The 20,953-nt window shown below is 54.2% G+C and overlaps 9 protein-coding genes across 9 annotated transcripts; 3 read left to right on the forward strand and 6 right to left on the reverse strand.

The window, feature by feature from the left end:
• Positions 1-711: 711 nt before the first annotated feature.
• On the forward strand, positions 712-1,819 carry G647_06024 (uncharacterized protein; the record flags this gene model as incomplete). Its single annotated transcript, XM_008730349.1, has 2 exons — positions 712-817; positions 915-1,819. The coding sequence occupies 2 exons, from the start codon at positions 712-714 to the stop codon at positions 1,817-1,819; spliced, it is 1,011 nt and encodes a 336-aa protein (XP_008728571.1).
• Positions 1,820-4,868: 3,049 nt separating this feature from the next.
• G647_06025 (uncharacterized protein) lies at positions 4,869-5,804 on the forward strand (the record flags this gene model as incomplete). Its single annotated transcript, XM_008730350.1, has 1 exon — positions 4,869-5,804. One exon carries the CDS (start codon positions 4,869-4,871, stop codon positions 5,802-5,804), a length of 936 nt encoding a protein of 311 aa, XP_008728572.1.
• Positions 5,805-7,493: 1,689 nt separating this feature from the next.
• On the reverse strand, positions 7,494-8,530 carry G647_06026 (uncharacterized protein; the record flags this gene model as incomplete). Its single annotated transcript, XM_008730351.1, has 3 exons — positions 7,494-7,867; positions 8,272-8,344; positions 8,495-8,530. The coding sequence occupies 3 exons, from the start codon at positions 8,528-8,530 to the stop codon at positions 7,494-7,496; spliced, it is 483 nt and encodes a 160-aa protein (XP_008728573.1).
• Positions 8,531-9,584: 1,054 nt separating this feature from the next.
• Positions 9,585-11,134, reverse strand: G647_06027 (uncharacterized protein; the record flags this gene model as incomplete). The annotated part of the gene is made up of 2 exons (XM_008730352.1): positions 9,585-10,916; positions 11,003-11,134. 2 exons carry the CDS (start codon positions 11,132-11,134, stop codon positions 9,585-9,587), a joined length of 1,464 nt encoding a protein of 487 aa, XP_008728574.1.
• An 847-nt stretch (positions 11,135-11,981) lies between these two features.
• G647_06028 (ADP-ribosylation factor) lies at positions 11,982-12,758 on the reverse strand (the record flags this gene model as incomplete). The annotated part of the gene is made up of 5 exons (XM_008730353.1): positions 11,982-12,074; positions 12,128-12,193; positions 12,244-12,488; positions 12,541-12,560; positions 12,631-12,758. 5 exons carry the CDS (start codon positions 12,756-12,758, stop codon positions 11,982-11,984), a joined length of 552 nt encoding a protein of 183 aa, XP_008728575.1.
• A 724-nt stretch (positions 12,759-13,482) lies between these two features.
• Positions 13,483-14,088, reverse strand: G647_06029 (uncharacterized protein; the record flags this gene model as incomplete). The annotated part of the gene is made up of 1 exon (XM_008730354.1): positions 13,483-14,088. The coding sequence occupies one exon, from the start codon at positions 14,086-14,088 to the stop codon at positions 13,483-13,485; it is 606 nt and encodes a 201-aa protein (XP_008728576.1).
• Positions 14,089-15,785: 1,697 nt separating this feature from the next.
• Positions 15,786-16,549, forward strand: G647_06030 (60S ribosomal protein L10a; the record flags this gene model as incomplete). The annotated part of the gene is made up of 2 exons (XM_008730355.1): positions 15,786-15,982; positions 16,093-16,549. 2 exons carry the CDS (start codon positions 15,786-15,788, stop codon positions 16,547-16,549), a joined length of 654 nt encoding a protein of 217 aa, XP_008728577.1.
• Positions 16,550-17,132: 583 nt separating this feature from the next.
• Positions 17,133-18,548, reverse strand: G647_06031 (uncharacterized protein; the record flags this gene model as incomplete). Its single annotated transcript, XM_008730356.1, has 1 exon — positions 17,133-18,548. One exon carries the CDS (start codon positions 18,546-18,548, stop codon positions 17,133-17,135), a length of 1,416 nt encoding a protein of 471 aa, XP_008728578.1.
• Positions 18,549-18,963: 415 nt separating this feature from the next.
• Positions 18,964-20,310, reverse strand: G647_06032 (uncharacterized protein; the record flags this gene model as incomplete). The annotated part of the gene is made up of 2 exons (XM_008730357.1): positions 18,964-19,998; positions 20,026-20,310. The coding sequence occupies 2 exons, from the start codon at positions 20,308-20,310 to the stop codon at positions 18,964-18,966; spliced, it is 1,320 nt and encodes a 439-aa protein (XP_008728579.1).
• Between the last annotated feature and the right edge of the window lie 643 nt (positions 20,311-20,953).

Raw genomic sequence — 20,953 nt, forward strand, 5'->3', positions numbered from 1 at the left:
GGCAAGATACCGCTTGCCTCTTCGCAAGATGAGTCCTAGGGCAGACGTTGGCGCCAAGTAGGCAAAGCACCACCAAGAAGGAATTTTGATCAAGTGGGCCACGAGTACCGCGATACAACTTCAACTAAGTACGGGGCCCTGGGTAAGCCCTCATATGTTTTGGCGGCAAGGAGCGGGCGGCCTGATACCACGGTGTCCGGGGCGGAGGTGAATTTCAGGCCGCCGGACCGTCGTGCAAATAGGTCAAGGAATGATGGTCAAGTAAGCAGAGGACGGCGTCCCCAGCATATGTGCTTTGCCCCGAGACGATCAATCTCTCGACACTCACATGTGGCAGCACGACGTGGGTGCGAGATAGCAGTTACCGCTCGTAGGAAGGCCTTCGAAGGCCCAACGGTGAGGGGCAAGGCTGCCTTTACGGTCGGACGAGGCTCTACAATGGCGGGTCATTGCGTCAGATGCTTCCAGAAGCCTGTGCCAAGTCTTACACTGGTCGACGAAGTCTCCCCCAGTAGATAAAACTGGTCCAACATTGAATTGTTCTGGAGAGCACACAGGAATAACGACAATGATCAGCTAAGGTGCACCTCACTTTGACCGCAGTGACCCTGAACCGTCATCATCAAAGTCTTGCCACTCAGCAGTCTAGCATCGCCGTTCTCTCGCTGCTACTACTTCTGGCTACATTCAAGACATTCTTTTCCAGACAAAATGGCGCAAAAATGTGTCCATAAGGGGTGCGGGAAGGTGTTTACAAACCCTGATGAGGAGTGTACATATCACCCTGGGCCTCCGGAATTCCACGAGGGGCAAAAAGGTTCGTCGACCACCATCGATGGCTGTAGTGCTTCAGGACCATGGTGCTTCTCGAGGTTTAATTTCGTGACACTACTAACATGATGCTACGTTGACAGGTTGGATGTGCTGCAAACCCCGTGTCCTGACCTTTGACGAGTTCCTCAACATCCCTCCCTGCACCAAAGGCAAACACTCCACCATCGACGACACCCCAGTAAGCGCTCCGAAACCCGAAGCAGTCGAAGCCTCGAACATTGTTGCCGCCGCACCCATACCGTCTTCCGTCCCTATCACCCGACCACTGGCACCTAGTCTTGCAGCGCCGCAAAGACCGTCGCCTTCCGTAACACCCAAACCTGAACCCCCCGAAGACGAGTCAGACGACCCCGGTACAGAGATCCCTTCGAGCGCCACATGCAAGCGGAGAGGGTGCGGAAAGTCAAGAGATGACAAAATCCCAAGAGACGAAGAGGAGTGTATATACCACCCAGGGGTACCTCTTTTCCATGAGGGAAGCAAAGGATGGACATGTTGCAAGAGACGCGTCCTTGAATTCGACGAATTCATGAAGATCGAGGGCTGTAAAACCAGGAAGAGGCACTGCTATGTAGGCAGGCCTAGAAAGAAAGCAGACGGTGGACTCGACGGCGAGACCACCGAACAATCAGAACAACAGCTCGAGACCGTGCGGAACGATTTCTATCAGACCGCCTCGACCGTCATTGCCAGCTTTTACCTCAAGAAGATCGACAAGGACAAGGCAAAAGTGGAATTCGGCGACGATGGTCTCACGGTTGGTTTGGATCTACCAACTCAAGATGGCAAGAGATTCACGACAGTAATGCCACTGTTCGCCCAAATCGATGCGGACAAGAGTCAATACAAGATCATGGGCACCAAGCTAGAGCTGAGCCTTGTGAAGAGCGACGGTTCCGTCAGTTGGGCCACTCTACGAAGTGATGAGCGAGGCACAGGAGCGAGGATCCAGCTGGGCAGAGCGGGAAGGATGGCTGTCTCCTGAGCGGTGCCTGTGTGAATTTGCGGGAGGCCAACGAAAACGATCCAAGTTACAAATAGACTGATGAGTGAAACGGCTGGACAAAAATTCAACTTGATCAAATACATAGCGAGGCGCCGAGGCATGACCGTGAAAGGGCTAGGGCTCTTCGCGAGACTGGGAAGGATAAAATGCATCCAGGCTCGACATTTCAAGAGTCGTCTTGAAATATGTTCCTCTTGATGCCGCTGGTCTCGCAGTTCAACCGGCTCAGGGCGAAGCTGCTTTTGCCCTTCTGTGCGGACCACCGGTTCCTAGCTTTCTTCACAAAGCAGATTGTCTGATTGTATTGATTGTAGCATCTCCTCCACAGTTACACGCCACGGACTGGCATGCAACCATATGTGTTTGGGAAAAAGGACGGTGCAACTTCGTCTGCGAAGCCGGGAACGGAAGGAGATCCATCGATCATGAGAATAACCCTCAGCAAGCCACCGTAGTGGAGCTCCGGTGGATGTATAACATAAGGTAATGTTAACACCTCTACTGATGATGGGAGAAGAAAAAGAAGGGCAAGGTCGAGGCGAGCGCAGCAAAGAAATTTTGTAGGCGAACGGGAGTGGAGACGACGTGGCTTGGCAACGCTTGGCGGGCCGACAAGGCTGAGATTCAGAATTCAGCCTTGATCGATCAGCGGCGATTTTCTTCGACGCTTATTTGACCTTGAGCTATGTCCTCTGCAACTTTCCCTTCGCGACATTCCAAACATAATAAGTGCGCTATCCATGCCAGCTGCTGCTTCTATACGCGGCACAATGGGGGTCTTCAAGCGCTCGAGAAGAGAAGATATTCTAGAGCGTGAACGACTCAGTCGGTGATAACCACCAGATCCAGGTAATCTCGATTACCACATCCAGCGATGCCTATCCCGAGATCGTATCCAAAAGGCGGAGACGACTTGCATCCGAGAATCCTGCTTACTCGCGCGAGATACAGACGTCGTTTGATCCAGTGTCAGCTTTTGCGTTTCGATCCCGGGAGTGTACGGAAATCCTTCAGCCACTAGCAGAAAGCACCCCAACTTGTCTCTTCGCTTGAACCGCAAGTACGCATGAGATGCATCGGCAGCTGGTCCGAGTAAAGTCTTGACCCTTTTTATGGTCGATTTCGTCTTGACCGCCCACCCGTGGCATGCCCTGGCTGACAGGGCTTCCTTACCACGACGCATGTTCAGTGCACTCTCGAGCTCTACTAGACCAGAGTCATGGAGATCTCCGTCAGTCCGTCTTCGAGCCTCAGATTATCTCTAGGGAGATTAACGGGCTAGATCGTATCGTGAGACGCCTGTGAAGTCTTTCAGATGCGGCCGCTGACTTCCTGATCTGGCATCCATTCAGAAAATCTAGGTCATTAGTGGGATGCAAGATCGGCCGTCCTCTCCGAGGGCACCAGTCAACTTGTGAAGGTCACTCTTCCCTTGGACCGTCTAATCAGGTGAGCAAAGTGAGAAGCCGTTTATGCACAAGTATCGGGGCCGAGTATCTCGAAAGCAGGTGGACGAGGGGGGATGTGGACCGATGCTTTGACAAAATGTCCGGCCAAACATGATAGCCTGGCTGCCTGGAAGGAGAAGCACAGCTGCGCTTTACCTGAATGGGCCCAAGTGACTTGTGTTTACTCGGACAGAGGTATCAGCTGCGCCTCAGAGCACTTGGGCTACCATGTCAAAGAACACTCCCATGCAAACCCCGAGTCTGACACTGCATGCACATGTTTTGGCTGGCGATTGAACAACTCCGCATCACGTGGCTTGCCCTCCTTTTTCAGCTGCCAAGTCAAGCGACAAGAAGCGAGACATCAAATGGGCATAGTGGACGCGAGAGCTCTTGTCACAGTTATTCTCGTGCATAACCACGGAGTACCACGTTCCTGGATCGCAAGCTCAAAGTGTACCATTCCACCTGCCCCAATTTCTCCGAACACAACCGATCTTACTGTACTATGGCAGCTTCGGCAGGCGATGCTGCTTCAATCCCCAGAAAATGCAGAGTAATGCAAGGCACCAACGCAGCACATATTACTCAGACGAGATCCTATCAGCACGCATCCTGCGCGCTTCGTGTTGAGGCAGGCCGGCTTCTCATCAGACAACACTCCAACGCCACATGCCAGAAAATCAGATGTCGCCGTGGCGTGGATCTGTCCGGGAGTTTCCATAACTTTTCAGCTTACACACAAGTGCGCCCACCATTCTTCGGCCGCGACAGGAATCAGCCCCAGCCCATGCCAGCAGTAAAGTGACTAGTCACTGTGTTTCTCGAATGTCAAACTGGGTACCCCAAGACATAAAGCGAGCTGCATCTATGCACCTGAAATGCAAGATGGTGCTCCTCGGGTACCTATCCGACGAAACACCAATCACTGGCCACAGCCGACATACCTCGCGAAAACCATATCGCCCTCGAACCCAGTGCTCGAGGAGGGGGAATTTCTTGAGGATTTAGTAGATACGCAGAATGGAAGGGCTGAAACACTCCAGATTTCGACCAGGGTTGACCTGTGGCAATGGCAAGACTAACATCGCGCAGCCTATGGGACCTTTTTTTACAGAAACGCGGCCAAGGCTGTCTAAGGGGTCATTTCAATGTTTCGCAGATTCTCTATGTCTGGATGAGGATCGAGTGCGAAAAGATCCACACAAGATTTCTCTCCTCAGCGTCGCTGCGCAAATCGAGTACCTTTCGTCTCGCACTACTGGAAAGGCGCTCCCATTGTGCGTGCAAGGCATGCCTACGATCTACCATTCCTGACAAGGCTCAAGCCCACTTTACAACGATTCCGGCTCTCTCGGCGGCTGGCTGATCCGCTTCTCTACTTTTGTGCACTGAGCACTGAAGCACCAGACGAAGCACCACAGGTGTGACAGCAGCTGCTTGTCACCTCACTTGTGGTGGCGCATAATAGCCAGCAAAATCAGCCTCAACGCCTGGCAACATTCTGAGCATACAGAAGCCGCTACTTAAGAACGATCGAAACACCCATCTCTCCTCGGGAACCTCCACCGACATCAACCATGACTTCGTCAACATCCAACCTGCTCACCCCAGATCTCACTCCATCCCACTCCATCACCTCATCCCCTTCGCTTCCGCCGACACCGGACAGCCGCCATCTCGACATCGTCATCGCCCACTACAATGAGTCCCTGGATTGGCTGTCATCCTATGGTAACGTCGCCTCGGTGTACAGCAAAGGCCAATCCCCGCCCAATCCGTCTCTCTACCGAGAAACTCAGGCACTCCCAAACTGGGGTCGTGAATCCCACACCTACCTCCATCACATCGTCCACAACTATGACTCCCTCGCAGACGTGACGCTCTTCCTGCAGGGCAACATCCACGGCACTAACGATGGTACACCCGCGCACACTGACCTCACACTGGATGAGATTGTAGGCATGGCAAAGCGCCTGACAGATCTCCCAAATTTGACGGCGTGCGAAGACTTCCAAGCGCAGAATGAACCTCAAGGCTGCGTTCTGCCTCTCGGAAAGATCAACACCTTCTCCGACTGGGCCGGTGTCAAGTACCTACCGTCCTGGGTCGAACGACGCGGGAATGGTCTCCACCTCAGCAAGTACACACCCGAGCAATTCTTCAACTACTTGATCAACAGCACGACCGACAAGACGGATGCCCGATGGACAACCCCACCAAGCGAGATCCGATGGACGCAGGGGGCGTTATTCGCCGCCACACGCCACGCCGTCCAGCGACGGTCACGGGAAGTGTATGTACGGGCGTATGAATACTTCCACGGCTTGGAGGACGTCAATCCAGAAGAGGGACACTACATGGAACGTTTCTGGCTCTGTCTTCTCGGCGCACATAACTCGGTCCAACAAGTTTCGCGGGGGTCTCATATTGGGAAGGTCAAGGGATCCGTTGGGGACGGTTCTGATAATGATCGTGAGGTGGAGGAGGAGGGGATATTCGTGCTTGAGGCGTGAGGCGTGACGCCTGACGGTGGCGACGACCTCGATCTTCAGAGTTACAAGCAAATAAAGAAATACTGGGGTACAGAAGTGGGCGTGTTCAGACCAGACCGCACGGGGCGAGAGATATCGTTCTCAGACTAGGGGTCAGAGGCTGTGGATTCCAAGATCCCGTGCTTCGATACGCAGACACATTGTGGATGTGTGGATGTGCCGACAACGGTTTCGTCATACACTATTGCTTTCCACCTGCAAAATACAGAGGACGTACATATTCACGTTGTTTTGCCGCTAGACGCGATGCGACCGGTTCGACCAGATCTGGATACTGGGGTTGGAAGTCAGGCCGGATCTCTGCCAAAGTATTCCTTCCTTGCTTGCTTCCTTGGAGGAAGGTAGACTGTTCAATGCTATTCTGTGCTGTGCTGTGCTGTACTGTACTGTACTGTTTGAGCGTTGTTGTACATGTATACTGTAGTAGTGTACAGCGTAGAGAACGAGTCGTGGATGAACGGGTGAATGAGACAAACTAGTGAAGCAAACACGGCAACGTGTTAAACAAATCTGAACCTGAACCTGAATCTGAATCTGAATCTGAACCTGAATCTTATGTTCTGATCCTATTTCCTCCCCGTTGACCCAAGGCGCCAGAGAAGACAAAACCTAGGAGAGTCCAACACGTAGGTATTTACTAATGGCACTGGTGCCGGTCCTGGCCTTGGTACCAGGTATTGTCTGGCAATGACTGGCTGGCTGATTATTGCTACGAGGACAATGTACCAAGACATCTCGCGCTCCATCGCCCATGCATGGTACGAGATGAAGGTTAAAATGAGACGAGACGAGAATGAAGGGATGTGTTGTGCTGTGACGTGCTGTGATGTGAGGGGACGACACGAGATGAGATGAGAGGAGACATCCAGCGACTGAACGACTGAACGACTGAACAACTATGCCTCCGATCGTCGTGCTACTGTATGCGTGTGTATGAACGAGCTTCCAACGCTGTGTCAGTGGAGTGCAGTGTAGTGCAGTGTTTTCGACAACCCATGCCACCCAGCAATAGCGATCTCTAGGTATGTTAAATAGAGAACCACATCATGTTGTCCGCGATATGGAACCGTACTGCGACGTGTCCGCGCTTGGCCGCTCACGATTCTGCTCGTCCGCTCCGCTCCACTTCATCTGAATCTCCACCTCGATCTAATCCACTCTGCTCTACAGAATACTCAGGTTTAGTATGCTCTTTTGAAGTCATATCGAGATTAAGATCAAGGTTATTCTCGTTCTCACTCTCATTCTTAAGCTCATTCTGAAGCTCGTTCTTAAGCTCATTCTTAAGCTCGTTCTCATGTTCATTCTCATGCTCATGCTCATGCTCATGCTCATGCTCATGTTCATGCTCATGCTCATGCTCTGCTTAACTTCAGCTCGTTCCGTCGATCATCTGCCCTACTCTGCCTTTGTCGGGTGTGCTCTATTCCAATATCCGTGCCTATGCCAACGCCTCTGCTATGCTAATGCCAATGTCGACACCAATACCTGTGCTATGCCAATGCCTGATTCCGAGGACCGGATCTGCTCGTCCTGCCTGTTGTCTGTATCTAGCTCTGTGCATTTCCATGAGGTGACGCGGTAGTCGAGCGGAAAAGAAAATCATCCACATGATGAATGACCGTCTAACGATCCGACCTGACATTCCCCTCATTCTTGGACGCCATCGCTATCGCCTTCACAATCACTTTCGCATTTGACATTCTTGCTTTCTTCCCCGGGAGTCATATCTGGAGCGGCGGGAGCACACTTCTTAAACCCCTTACGAGTATCCTTGGTCTTTCCCTTCTTGGCTGTTGGAGCGCCGTCGTCAGCGTCGTCTTCCATGGCTCCCTTTACGCTGCTGTCGGCATTCGCGGTCGCGTCAGACTTGGCAGCACGCTTTCGTGGGTTTGCTGGCTTGCCGGACACGGGGGCTGCAGGAGTTGCTGAGGCGGGAGTCGCGGTGCTGCTACCGTTGGATAATATTCCGGCTTTCTTCTTGATGGTCGTGATGCGGTGAGTCAGGGCTTTTGGCGTGCATTCTGATGCCGCCGTGTTAGCTGATAGATTTCGAAGCAAGCGAGTGAGAAAGGAAGGTGGTTGGTAGAAGATTCAGGGATTGAGCTCAGCTCAAACAATGCGAAAGAGGCGGGAAAGAAGCATGTTCGGTCGTCTGGCCGTTCGAATCCACATCCACAGTCACATTCACATCCACCCGAGAAGCGTAGCAGAATGGCATGCCCGTTGCAGTCATGACGTGGAGTGCCGGGTTTGACACATGAAGGCGAGGCCGAGACAAGGAAAAGACAAGGGCACAGGCACGCCCACGTAGAACCACAACATCCCATCTCATCCCGGTATGCCATGTCTCTGATGTGGCGACTGACGACAGTATTGTGATGCGCTTCGACTGGTGGCATGGTAGAAATCTCCGAGGCAGACTTACCAGGACCCATAAGCGCAGCAACTGCCTTCCAATCGATTTTCACGTCTGTCGTAGCGAGCACAGCGGTAAAGAGCTATGTGCCGAGAAATCAAGTCAGTCTTCTGGTTTCCAAGCGCGCGTTCAAATAAGAGCTGAGCTTCATTCGTGCTATACGGGAATGGCTCGGGTACGGAGTGGAAGTAATGTCCACCCCCAGAGGCGCAAGCTGAAAGTCTAGACTCACCCGTGCGTCGGCCTCGTCATTCCATACCATCGGCATTTTGAGGCTTGTCGATTTGAGATTCTGTGTTTCTTAGGGTCAAAGTCGTCTTGTGGATCTGAGGCGACGGCGTCGATGTAGTGCGATCTGCTTGAACTCAGTCAGTCTTCTCGTACAAGCATAGAGAGGATGGCCGCAAGGTGCTTCCTGAAATACATACTAGATAGATCTTTGAAAAGGGGTGGTAGCAGGGTAGATAAGCAGAGAGGAAGTCCCGTCGGTCGGGTGAAATGTCGGGTGATGGTCGGAGTGAAAGAAAGTCGGGCAAGGAGGGTGGTGAGGCAGGAAGGTAAAACACGGGGAGGGTTCGATAAGTGGGCTGGTGAGAGAAGTACTTCGTTGCTGTCCTGGACAGGCAGGGGAGGGTGACGGAAAAGTGAATATCCCGGCGGGGAGAGTCATAAGAGGCAAAGGTCAAGGATAAGTGAGCGATACTTAAGTCTGGAGGGTGATGAGTTTGATGCCGGGCGGTGAGAATAGAAACACAGGACAAGACGAGATGGCCGAGTAGCCGGGTAGAATTGACTTCTCATCCATAGATCCCCGTGTTACTTTTCATTCTACGGCTCTCACGGGCTTCTCTTCTCGTTGTGTTGCCCGCGTTCCTGCTTCGATTGTCACTTGGTCTCCCAATGTTGCTGGCCTTTGCCGTACAGTATCACTCCCAGCACCATGCTGACTTTCGTGGATTATGCCTCGGACTTCTTCAATGGTGATCGCTGCTTGCGCGCCTGGCCAGCCAGGCGTTACCCAAACAACTTCCAGACCTGCATTCAGTGCGTGGCTTCTCGTCGTGCTCAAACGACGTGCGGATGTATTTCCTGCGGCCTCCTCGCTTCTCTGCACGCTCCCAGGTTTCACCAGAAGTGTGGCTCGCACGAGAACTCAATCAGAGCAAACCGAAAACGATGAAGGCCACAGGGGGGACTCTGACTCAGCAAGGGTTGCCGCGCATCGGATGTGGACCGTTAACCTGGATGTCGCAGACTACGGGCAGCGACGGTACGCTCTCGATCTCCGTGGACGGTGACAGCCATCCCTCGCTAGTGGCGTTTCATCCCAGACTCGCAAGATCAAGGGGAACAGTACTCCCCCTTCCTGCCCTGTATCTCTTCTGGACGCCTGTAAACTGCCGTGGCGGAGGCAACTGGCTCTCATCCTGGAACTTCCATCTGTTATCTTCGATGCGGATCGGACCTCCTGACCCGCTGGAGAGGCCAAATGAGCCTCCGTTGGTTAGTGTGTATGAGCTGGGGTCTAGTCCTGGACGCGATGGGATCTGAGAGACGCGTCGAGATGCGGGTGGCGAAATGGGAGACGAGGGAGAGGGCGGCGCATCAGGGGGTTGGTAGGAGGGTTGTCTGCCAAATGCAGTGGCAGCAGCTCTCTGTGCTAATGACGACCCTGCTCCGTTTGTCGTTGGTGGATGACTGGGTGGCGGAGGTGGGCCTGGAGGTGGAGGAGGAGGTGGTGTTGATCGCGAGGGTGGTCCCGTTGGGGCAGATGGCGGTAGAGATGGCGGAGGGGGAGGCGGCGGCGGTGGTGCCAGTGAGGGTGCTGAACTTGTCGGCGGTGGTGGCGGAGGAGGAGGAGCAGGAGGAGCTGGGCTAGCTGATGGGGGAGGCGGAGGTGGTGGTGCGAATGACGGGCTCGCTGCTGGAGGTGGGGGTGGAGGCGGCGCTGGGGGAGCCGGACTTATCGAGGGAGGCGGTGGAGGCGGCGGCGGTGCCGGAGGAACAGAACTAAACGACGACGGCGGAGGAGGTGGTGCCGACGGCGGAGGAGCAGCAGCGCTTACTTTGCGCGAAGCTGGCGGAGGCGGTGGTGGTTTTCCGGCCGCGAGGCTGGCCACGGATGAGGGCTTGGACAGTGGCTTTGGAGGAGGCTTTTTCAGGTTGGCGAGTGGACTCGGGACTGCTGGCGCGGAATCGACTGATCCAGGTAGAGGAGGTCTGAACCCAGGTATGGGAGGAGCAGGCATTGATGGTAGACGAGGCGGTGCTGCAACAGGAGGGCGGGGAGGACCCGGTGTCGATGTTTCCGAGTCCGAATGAGCACCATCCACACCCGCTCCAGTCTCGACTCCTCCTCGGGTCTTCCTTAACTTGGGGATACCTCCAGCAAGTAATCCCGCCAATTGTGGAGGTCCGTCGAGGCTGGCTGTTGAGTCTCGTCCGGCGTCGCTGTGGCTGCGGGCCCGATTCGCTCCACCTGGAACAGGCGGCGCGAGGCCACTGGGTGCTTTTAGCCCTCCAGGTACCGGTGGTGCTCCTGCAACAGGCCCTCCTCCTCCGCCTGAGACTTTGCCGACCATAGGCGCCGAACGATCATTTGTGGTGGCTTTCTTGAGCCTGGCGCCTTTTGTAATATCCGACAGTAAAGCGTCCTGCATATGAAGTCAGCAACTTGGCTCGCGCATGTTCAATCTATTCTTCTCCATTCCGCCGACCAGCCCGGGGCGTTGTAACGTACCCGACCTTTTGCAACTGCCTTCGGCGGAGCGGCAGGGAGAGAGTTCCCAGGTAAAGGTGGTGGAGGAGGAGGGCCACCCATACCCGGAGGAGGGGGAGGCGGCGGCGGCGGAGGTGGTGGAGGAGCAGGCATGATACTATCGACTGTCGAGATATTGTTGTTCTGTGGCTCTTGTCACTCTCTCTTCAGGTATTGTTCCAAACAGTAGCGGTGTTTGGGCAGCGACCGACTGAGAGTCAGGCTCGTGTGAGGTGGAAATAACTCGAGCGTACGCGGACGCCGTGAGGACCGCAGGATGAACGGGCTGTCACTCTGCAGATATTCATATATCAATACGGGCTTATTGTGATATGCCTTTCCGTGGCACACTCTGAGGTGTGTACCTGTAGGTAGTAAGTGGTTGGTGCCCGAGTTGACAGTTGGGGAAACTCGTCATTCCACGCGGCGGACTTGGGCTTTGCCTTCACCTTACGGGGCCGACCTGTGGAGCAGCACGAGCAGCACGAGGTGACGGCGGTGCGACTCGCTTGACAGGCAGCGCCATTATTCGGAAGAGCAGGACGTTCAAGGAACCCAATTCTATTCATTGCTTGCAACCTTGTCTTCGTGTTTCTGCAATACTTGGAGTTACAGGTCCCGGATCCTGCCGCCGAAACCAAGGTATGCCAGCAATTCGCACAAAAGGTCAGAACTATCACTACCTAAGAGACTCAACTCCCCCCGGGAAAACCATGTGAGACGTGGGACACACCAGCCACAAAGCAGATCGTGAGTATGCATCGAATGATGGGAGCTTTTGTCATCCTATTCACCCTATCACCTTGCAAGCTGGCTGCAGCCACGTTTCGATTTTTCGGACATACAAGGACTGACTGCAGGTCCTGCGGAGACAATTTTGAAAGATAAGCTGTGTGTAGAGCAATGTTGTGTTCAAGGCGACTGATCTGGCCCGTGGCTCGCGCGTACAGAACGGAGTTGTTTAGGAGTGACCGGCCTTGCGGAGAGAGTTGCTCAGCCATTCGAGTCCTTCATAGAGACCATCACCGGAGGTGGCGCAGGTAGACTGGATGTACTGTATGATAGATCAGCAAACTTGTGCAGTCGGACCACGTCTTGAGACCTTACCCAGGCTCGTTGTCGCAGACTGTGCAGACCCAGCTTGTCGGTAATCTCAGCGGCGTTCATGGCATTCTGGGACATGTCAGCAAGAGGACAAGGGCTGCGATGCCTGCGAAGCTTACTGGAAGATCCTGCTTGTTGGCAAAGACGAGAAGCAAGGCGTCGCGCAACTCGTCCTCGTTGAGCATGCGCTGAAGTTCCTCACGTGCCTCAACAATACGATCTCTGTCGTTGGAGTCGACCACGAAGATGATGCCCTGAGTGTTCTGGAAGTAATGCCTCCACAGAGGCCGGATCTTATCTTGCCCACCGACGTCCCACACTGTGAACTGGATGTTCTTGTACTCGACAGTCTCGACGTTGAAGCCTGCGAACAAGGGTTAGGTGGGGAATGGTCACAAAAAGGGCACTTGTCGTACCGATGGTGGGAATCGTGGTGCTGTCAGACGTCAGTACAGGGTATTAAAAGCGTGCGCGAAGGCTTCTGGGTGGAAGCTGATAACACATACACAATCTCACCAAGCTTGAGCTTGTACAGGATCGTGGTCTTTCCGGCCGCGTCGAGACCAACCATCAGAATTCGCATCTCTTTCTTTCCCCATAGTCGGTCAAACAGCTTCGAGAACGTCAGACCCATCTTTGTTATTTACGCTGGAAGTCGAGAGGTGAAGTAGATTTTGAATGAGGCGGTCTGGCACAAAGGGTCAGCTAAAGTTTTGTTGGAAGATGCGCAGGGGATGGTGTGGTGATCTGGTAGAATGAAGAGGATAGTAGACAAGGAGCACGACGATGTCGTGAAATATAAAGCTGCACCCAAGGACATCTCTGTCACCAGCGCGCAGGCCGAAAGCACATATTGTGTGGCCACTTTGTCCTCGAGCGCGGGCGATGGATTTTCGGGACAGGCAGCTGCAATAATCTGGCTTACCGAAAGGGCGGAGCGACACTAATGCTGTCGAAGGAGCAGGCAGTACAGTGTCGAGATCAGAATGGACGTTGTCGTGACAATTCGAGACGGTCGATGGACAATGTCAGTCTGGAAGGGGACAAGTTCTCAAGATGGAGTGCCCGAGCGGATAGTTGAATGGCCTGCGACAAGGACTCGCATTCACGGCGTGCCAAGCCCTCCTGCCGCAGAAACCTTCAATTTTGTTGGCTCAGCCGCTACTGAGGACTGAGGCTGGCTTGACACAATTACCATCGCTATTGATCACTGCCTGAAGCTATCCAACCTCTGTTACTGCCAACATGTCCTTTGCTTACAGTGGTGATGGAGCATGACACGCGAAGCGATACTTATGTAGGGCACGGCATCGAGCACAGATAACCGTGACGGCCTCATGACCATCACCCGCATCGAATTAGTTCTCCCGCTGGATATCAATCCTCAACTTTGTCGTGAGATACTCTTTTCCGTCTTTCTCCGTGTGCTCATTTGGGTCGACGATACGGAATCCAAGCCTCTGGTAAAGGTCTAATGCGTTGTCATTGCCGTGACGGACACTCGTGACACAGGATGCAGGTTTGTTATCTTCCGTCGAGGCATCGCCTCTGATATAGTCGATGGTCGCTTGAATGAGACGCTTTCCCAGTCCTTGACCACGCACTTCGGGTTCGATATAAAGGGCCGCCATGTTCCATTCGGCTGACCACAAGCTGTCTGGGGCTTTCTCGTTGGCGGCAGCAGAGATGACCACGAACCCAACCCACGCTTTCTGCAGTAAGGTCTCGTTCGGTTTTGCTCCGTCCTCACGAGCCAGAATCAGATGGACGACACGATCCGCCTTCAGCCTGTTCAACCAGAAATCCTGTTGCTGGTCGGCTTCATGCTCGTACTTGGAAATGAAACTTTTCGCGTCTTCTTTCAGGGCCCTTAGGCGAAGCCTTCTCAATCTTGCCGAATATTCAGGCAGTGTATCATCGTCAGGGGCGGGTTTAGGAAGTAGGTCAATGGAGAAGGAACCCATAGTCGCGGCCGGCCTTGGTGTCAGACTTAGGACGCTGATGGCAGGCAACTCCCTTGCGAGTGCGTTTCGGGCGGGAATCAATGATCTTAGGCAAATTCCGTTGCCAGCCATGACTCACAGCCGTCACATAAGATGGGCATTTTCATAGCGCCAATTCCAAACGCCATACGAACTCGTGGCTTAAATACTGCATACCCACCAATATCGCACTCTACCATTCAAGAAGATTTGTGCAAAGCAGGAAGCAAAGTAATATCATAGATTCTGATGCTGCTCTCTGGAAGCCCTCTACGATGCTACTGTATCTGCCGTGCCTTTAGAAACCTCCTAACTACGCCTGTCTCGGCTCGCTGTGGAGACAGCTTCTTCGTCTTGTGCCTCCCAAAGCCCATGATCATTCCTATGATCTCCCATATTGGTCAAAATACCGAGGGTATTTTTGGTCGGGGCCGTGAGACACATATCGCATCTGACTTTTGAGCGGCCAGGCAGGTCCTTGGTTGTGGACCTTCGACAGGCTATCTTCCGTCGACTCGCTGAGCATCTGCAGCTTGCAGCTGTTGTATGATCTGCTGGCGAGAGCTTCGCACTGGCTTTGCGCGTTTTGTCGTACCGGGATCTCGCGGGCGTCGATTGTTCGGGTTCCGTCGTCGTCGATGCCCCGATTCATAGTTGTTCATTGCCAAGAGATTTATATCTAAATATCCCGTCAAGTCGGCCTGATAACAGAGCGTTCAGATCAGATGTCAGAGGCTCAGAAGCAGGCTCAACACACCAACAGAGTGGAACTGCCACAATTTGCTGACTTAATGCACGCTTGTGACTGTCTGCCACTTTGCTATTTGCTTTCGGCGCTTTCACAGTGCTCATGACATCTGCCGCCGTGGAAGGTCTTCCGCCAGGTCAGGAGGGTTCACGCAGACGACTGCAATCGACTGAGCGCTGGGGACTCTAGTCGGGACGGGATTTGTCGTTAATGGTAGCCCTGCCTGAAGTGGCCTGCTCATCCTTTGATGGTTCGGACGCTGAGCCACTCCAGCCCGACAGCAACACCTGCAGCAAGGTTGGAATTGAATCACGGGCGAAGGAGGCTGTGGCTACGGATCAGGGATGCCGCGTAGCTGCGCTCGAGGCACTTCGGGATCCGAGTCATCAGTGGAACTCACGCCGGCTTGCTCCAGCCACGGTGAGAGTTCTTCACTCGTGAGAAAGCCTCATTCTCACTTTGGTTCTCTGCATTGCCCAAGCCGGGCCTTCGTCCGATTCATAGGAGATCATCAGCCTCCAAGATTGGTTTATCGGCTTGTGGAGGGCTGCAATTGTGACTCCACCTCGTCCCAGCAGTCAAGCAGCGGCGGTCAAGGGGGTGGACGAGTCAATGAGGCTGATCAAACAGGAATTCACCACATCGTAACAGTAACATACGTCTGTCAGAGAGTGTGTCAGTGTCCTGGTGAATCCTTGGTCGGGTGGTGCGGGGTCTTGGGTACAGGCATGAGAAGGTAAAACAGCCGAATATTTACCGCAACGCTATCCCGTAAGCAGTTAGCTCCATCCGATCCATTTTTCCCACACCATGAATTTTGATCTCTCCGCCTCTGTATCTCTATCTCTCACCTTCTCCTTGCCTTCACACCCTGCGCGATCGCCTACACCAAAAGAAACGTCATAAATTCTTCTGGGAGACATCATTCACCATGTCGAAGGTCTCAGTTGCAGGTGTGCGCACAAACGTACAACAACTTCTCGATTACTCCTTGAATGAGAAGAAGAGGAACTTCCTGGAGACTGTCGAACTGCAAATCGGCTTGAAGGCGTATGACCCGCAGCGTGACAAGCGATTCTCTGGCAGCATCAAGCTGCCCACGGTGCCGCGCCCGAACATGGCAATCTGGTATGTCTAGAAACCCGGCCCCAAGGGAACGTCACACTCCGCGGAGACAAGGGAGGGGTGGAGGGGAAGCAGATTATGCAAGAGAGCACAGAGTACTGACAAGAGACCAGCGTTCTCGGTGACCAGCATGACATTGACCGCGCCAAACACGCCGGCGTCGACGCCATGTCCGCGGACGATCTCAAGAAACTCAACAAGAACAAGAAGCTGATCAAGAAGCTCGCGCGCAAGTACGACGCCTTCCTGTCCTCGGACTCCCTGATCAAACAGATCCCGCGTCTCTTGGGCCCCGGTCTCTCCAAGGCCGGCAAGTTCCCCACACCCATCTCCCACAACGAGGATCTCAACAGCAAGATCGTCGAGGTCAAGAGCACGATCAAGTTCCAGCTGAAGAAGGTGCTGTGCATGGGCGTCGCGGTCGGGAACGTCGGCATGACCGAGGACGAGCTGATCAGCAACATCATGTTGGCCATCAATTACTTGGTTTCGCTATTGAAGAAGGGATGGCAGAACGTGGGCAGCTTGACCATCAAGGCCAGCATGAGCCCGCCCAAGAGATTGTACTAAGGTCGACATGTCTATCCTCTCTATCTGCGGTGGTCTCTATCTGCGGTGGTTGCGCCATGTTCCAACCAAAGTAGCATGGTCATATCAGCCATGGGGGGCGGGTCAACAAGAGAAACGACGAACATGAGAAAATCGAGATCGCAATCAAGGACATGACATGTGGCGCAGACAAAGTCAAGGGTAGAACGACATTCGAAGAATCCACATGCTGGGAGAAGACTGATTGCATGCTGGAAGAAAGCCGATCGAAAAGTCGAGGGTAGATACGTACTCGACAATGCCATTCCGACAGAAAAGAGTCATGAAATGAAAAAAGTGTCCTCCCTCTCCGCCTTGTAGCCTCATGCGTGTGGGATCAATCGAAAAGGCAAGAGTAGGTACATTACATACTCGACAAAGCCATTCTAATAGAAAAGTCTTGAAATGAAAAAGGGTATCCTCCCGTCCCGCCTTGTAGCTTTCTGCGTGTGGTCACGTTCATGCTCCTGCTCAGAGCAACCGTCTCCTTCATTCCTATCCTCTTATATCAGGTAGTTTCTATACGACTATATCTCACACATCCCCGCTTTATTAAATCCCCCATCTACTGCATCCCCTCCATCAAGTCGGTCTTATCAAGAATCATATCCCTCAGACCGACCTCATCCCTCAACCTTTTCCACTCGACGCCGTGCTCCTCCCCCCAGCGCGCCTTGTCCTGAAACCCCCAAGCTAAAGCCAAGCGATCAAAGAACCGCCTCTCGTCCTCGCGGAGCCATCGGCTGCTCAGGTGCGTCCCCGGCCGCCACACGACGCGCACCATCTGATCGTTGTACGTCGTGACGGCGACGAACCCGATCGTGCTCAACGTGCCGATGTACGCCGCCGCGCCCGCCACGGCCGTCCACTTGGCCATTTCCACGTCCATGGTGTTCTGCCACTGCGCGACCCAGTCGGCGCCCGCGTACGCCACCAACGGCGTGGCTGCCACAATCGCGCCGGGCACGCCGGCCTTGCGGAGCATCCTGTTTGTGCGAAACGCCGGCGCCGCGACCGTGGTGTCGATGATCGCCACGGCCAGGGGCAGGTTCTTCTGCAGGATCGCGCTCTCCAGCGCGGCCTCGGCCAAGTCGATGGGGATGGCGTATTTGGGCAGCTTGGGCCACGGGGACGAGAACTTGACGGGCCCGGCCGAGCCGGCGCGCGGGATCGGTTTCGTCGCGTACAGGTGGAAGATCTCGGGGAGGTACTCGGGTCTGCCGAGCTGGCAGAGCAGCCGCACGTACATCTGCAGCATGTCTTCGGTGATGTAGACTTTCGGGTCGCGGAGGAGGGTGTACGAGAGGTGGGAGAGCGTGGCGGCGGCGTTGGTGCGGAAGGACGCCGTCATTTGGGGGAGGGCTTGACTCTGGGTCTGGCTTTGGCTGTGTGATGACATTGAGACCGAGTCATCGGTTCGCGAGACCGGTGCGGCTGTTGACTTTTCTTCCACCAAGTCGTCGAGCAGTGCGTCTTCGATGTCCTTGCCTTGGGAAGAGGAGGTTGAGGGGGAGGAGGGTGTGCTGCTCGAGCCCAGGCCGTTCTCGTCCGATATGGTTCTCGTGCCGTGGACCAGCACGTTCGATAGCTCGTACATGTCCATGAGGGTTTCGAGGACGTCATCGTGGTCTGCTGCCGCGTCGGTGGACTGCACATGTGCGACGAATTTCTCAAAGTCTTTCAATTTTTGAGCCGGGTCATCAACCGTGCTGGCCGCGGCTTTCGCAGGAGGAATCCGCGTATTCACCGGCTTGGATGCCTTTGCTGGCGCCAATCTGTTCTGTGCAGGTGGAAAATCCCGGCTCTGCGCCGGCCGTTTTCTCAGCGGTACGGCTATGGTGCGCCTGGAATTTGAGGAGGCTTCTTGCTTCGGAGGATGGGCGGCTTGGGAGATGAACTGCCGCCGAAACGGTTGTGCCGCAGAGAGCTTTTGGCATGAGCGGCAGACGTAGCTACCTCGCCTGGGTAGTACTGTAGCCATGATAGGGAAACTGGCTCTTTCGAGGCCAGCTGCGGTGCAGTCAGTGCAGTCAGTGCAGTGAGTGCAGTGAGCTGAAGTTGCCTTGTTTGACGGGCGCACACGGTGCCGCTTCGACAGTCCACGGCAAGCCGAAAAAGCTCCCATTAGAGTTAAGGTTTCGGGACTTGCCTGGTTTAGACCGCGCCCGGACGGAGCTAAACAACACTAAATGATAAGCGGGGATAAAACAAAGCCTCGCACGACGTTCATGTCACGGATTGAAACACTTGTTTACGACTATTCTGGAGATGTGCAATACTATTTCATCGTCGGACAGGTCGCTTTCTAAACATACTAAACGTACTTGACTAGCAGTGCATTGACCCCACACCATTTGCGCGCCCATTTCAGGCATGCGGTGGCCGGCCGGCATCAATCATATCCCATTCTCCCGTCGTATCGGCCCTTTCCGAGTGACTCCGGCTGTGCAAGTTGGATACAGGTATTCAGATTCAACGTGCAACCCCGTTGGTGCCTTGCGGGGCGGCCGCCGACTCGCGCTGCCATTACGTGCGCCTCCGGTCTCGTCTTTCACAACTCGGCAGGTGTTTAGGATGTTTTCCATTTCCTGGGGGCTTTTGTCCCGGGTGAGTTCCCCATGTTTCTCATCAAAATGCCGTCTCATGCTGCGTCTGTTCTTCAAATAAGGCCCAGGATGGCAGTTCTCGTCGGCGCAGCACCGGTAGGTGACGTCCATCGCGTAAGTCTCCCACCGCTCCGTCCGCGCGCGTTGTCGCCTGAGCAAGACCAGCTCCCGGGCGCATTCCTCCAGCATTCCTCGAGTCTCAGCCTGGGCTAAATATGTATTGGTCAGATTCTCCAACCTCTCCAAGGTCGTCCATCCTCCATCTTTAGGCCGCCAATCATCTAGCGGAATTTCTCCCAGGCAATGGCCGCCCGGACGGATGTCATTCGGAACGGAGAGTCGCGTGAACTTGAACTTGAACATATTCGCCATGAAGCCCATGTCGTCGACAACTCCATCCACGTCTGTTAACCAGTTCTTGGAATGCTTGAAAAGGAGCTCGACCAATTTCTTGAGCCGCTGGCGGCGGTCGTCGGACGATCCCATGATGTCGCCCAATTGGTTCCTTCGCGACATCACTGGCCGGCTCGCTTTCTCACCCGTCCCGATGCTGATGACGATCTTTGGTGGGAGATCATGCCTGTCACTGACGTCTTTGTAAGCAATCTTTGCAGGATTGTTGAAACCCAGGCCACCGTCGATATACGCATCGTTGCCATCGTGTTGGCGCTCGAAGAAGACTGGCGCGGCCGTCGTCGCCATTGCCGCTTGCCAAATTGGCATCTTTGAGGCAGACCTCTGTTGTACGGCGAGGATTCGTTTAAAAGGCTTCGATGCACAAATGGTCCTTCCGTGCCGCCACCGACCCTTCTGGATACGACCATGCTGCGACTATGTCAACAGGTTTCTAACTCGGACTAAGTCAGGGTACTCATACCATTGACAGGCTTCTTCAAACCGCGGATCCATGGCAAGCGTCTCGCGTTGCACTTCGTAATCTACGACGTTGGGGTCTCTAAGACCAAGGCGGACGACTTCAAGGATCGTTTGTCGCACCTTGATCGCCGCATACTTTGGTCTGGGATACCAAAGTACGGACCGCATGTGGAACCAGCGACTTTGGCCAAAGACGTTGTCGCCAAAGCGAGTATACTGTTCTTTGGCTTCCTGAATAGTCAGGCAGAGCCTGCCTAACATTATTGCGCTGAGCCTGCGGTGCGTCAGCTTGTGGTTCAGAGCAGTTCAGCAAGTCGGAAGGAGCCCACCCGCCAGTGCTTGTCCCTGCCATATAGTCAAAGGAATGAGCAGGGTAGAAGCGCTCGTCACGGACTGTGATGTTTTGGCCATTCCAAGGGTAGTCGGCGCTGCACCGCACATTCTTGACATCTTCGTCATACAACTGGTACGTCGCTTTGATGTTTTTATCTATCCAAGAGGTGTCTTGTTCGAGGGCGGCAATTTTCGACATCAGGTCTTCCACAATGAGGAGGCTCGAATAACCCGGATCCCTCCGCCATCTGCGAGGCGTCAGTCCGTCTGACTTTGAGCGGCGTTGGCCAGAAGCGAGCATTGCAGAAGGTGGCCTACCAAGTGACAGGATGATTTTGCCGGCCCACGGGCGGTCCTTTTCTTCATCGTTGTGCAAGTAACCAGTCAAAGGGTACACTCTTTGCCCGTGTGACGGAGTGCGTGAGGTGGGTCCTGCTAATGTAGGCGCATTCGAATTTCCTTCTGAACTGGGCGAGGCTTGTCCGATTTGTTCCATCTTTCGTCACTCCGCCGGTGGTTGTGACAGGTATATAATCGAAACAGGTGGTCAGGTCCACCGTCTCCTCCTCGA

This window comes from Cladophialophora carrionii (genome assembly GCF_000365165.1).
Source record: "Cladophialophora carrionii CBS 160.54 unplaced genomic scaffold supercont1.5, whole genome shotgun sequence".
NCBI classification, from domain to species: Eukaryota; Fungi; Ascomycota; class Eurotiomycetes; order Chaetothyriales; family Herpotrichiellaceae; genus Cladophialophora; species Cladophialophora carrionii.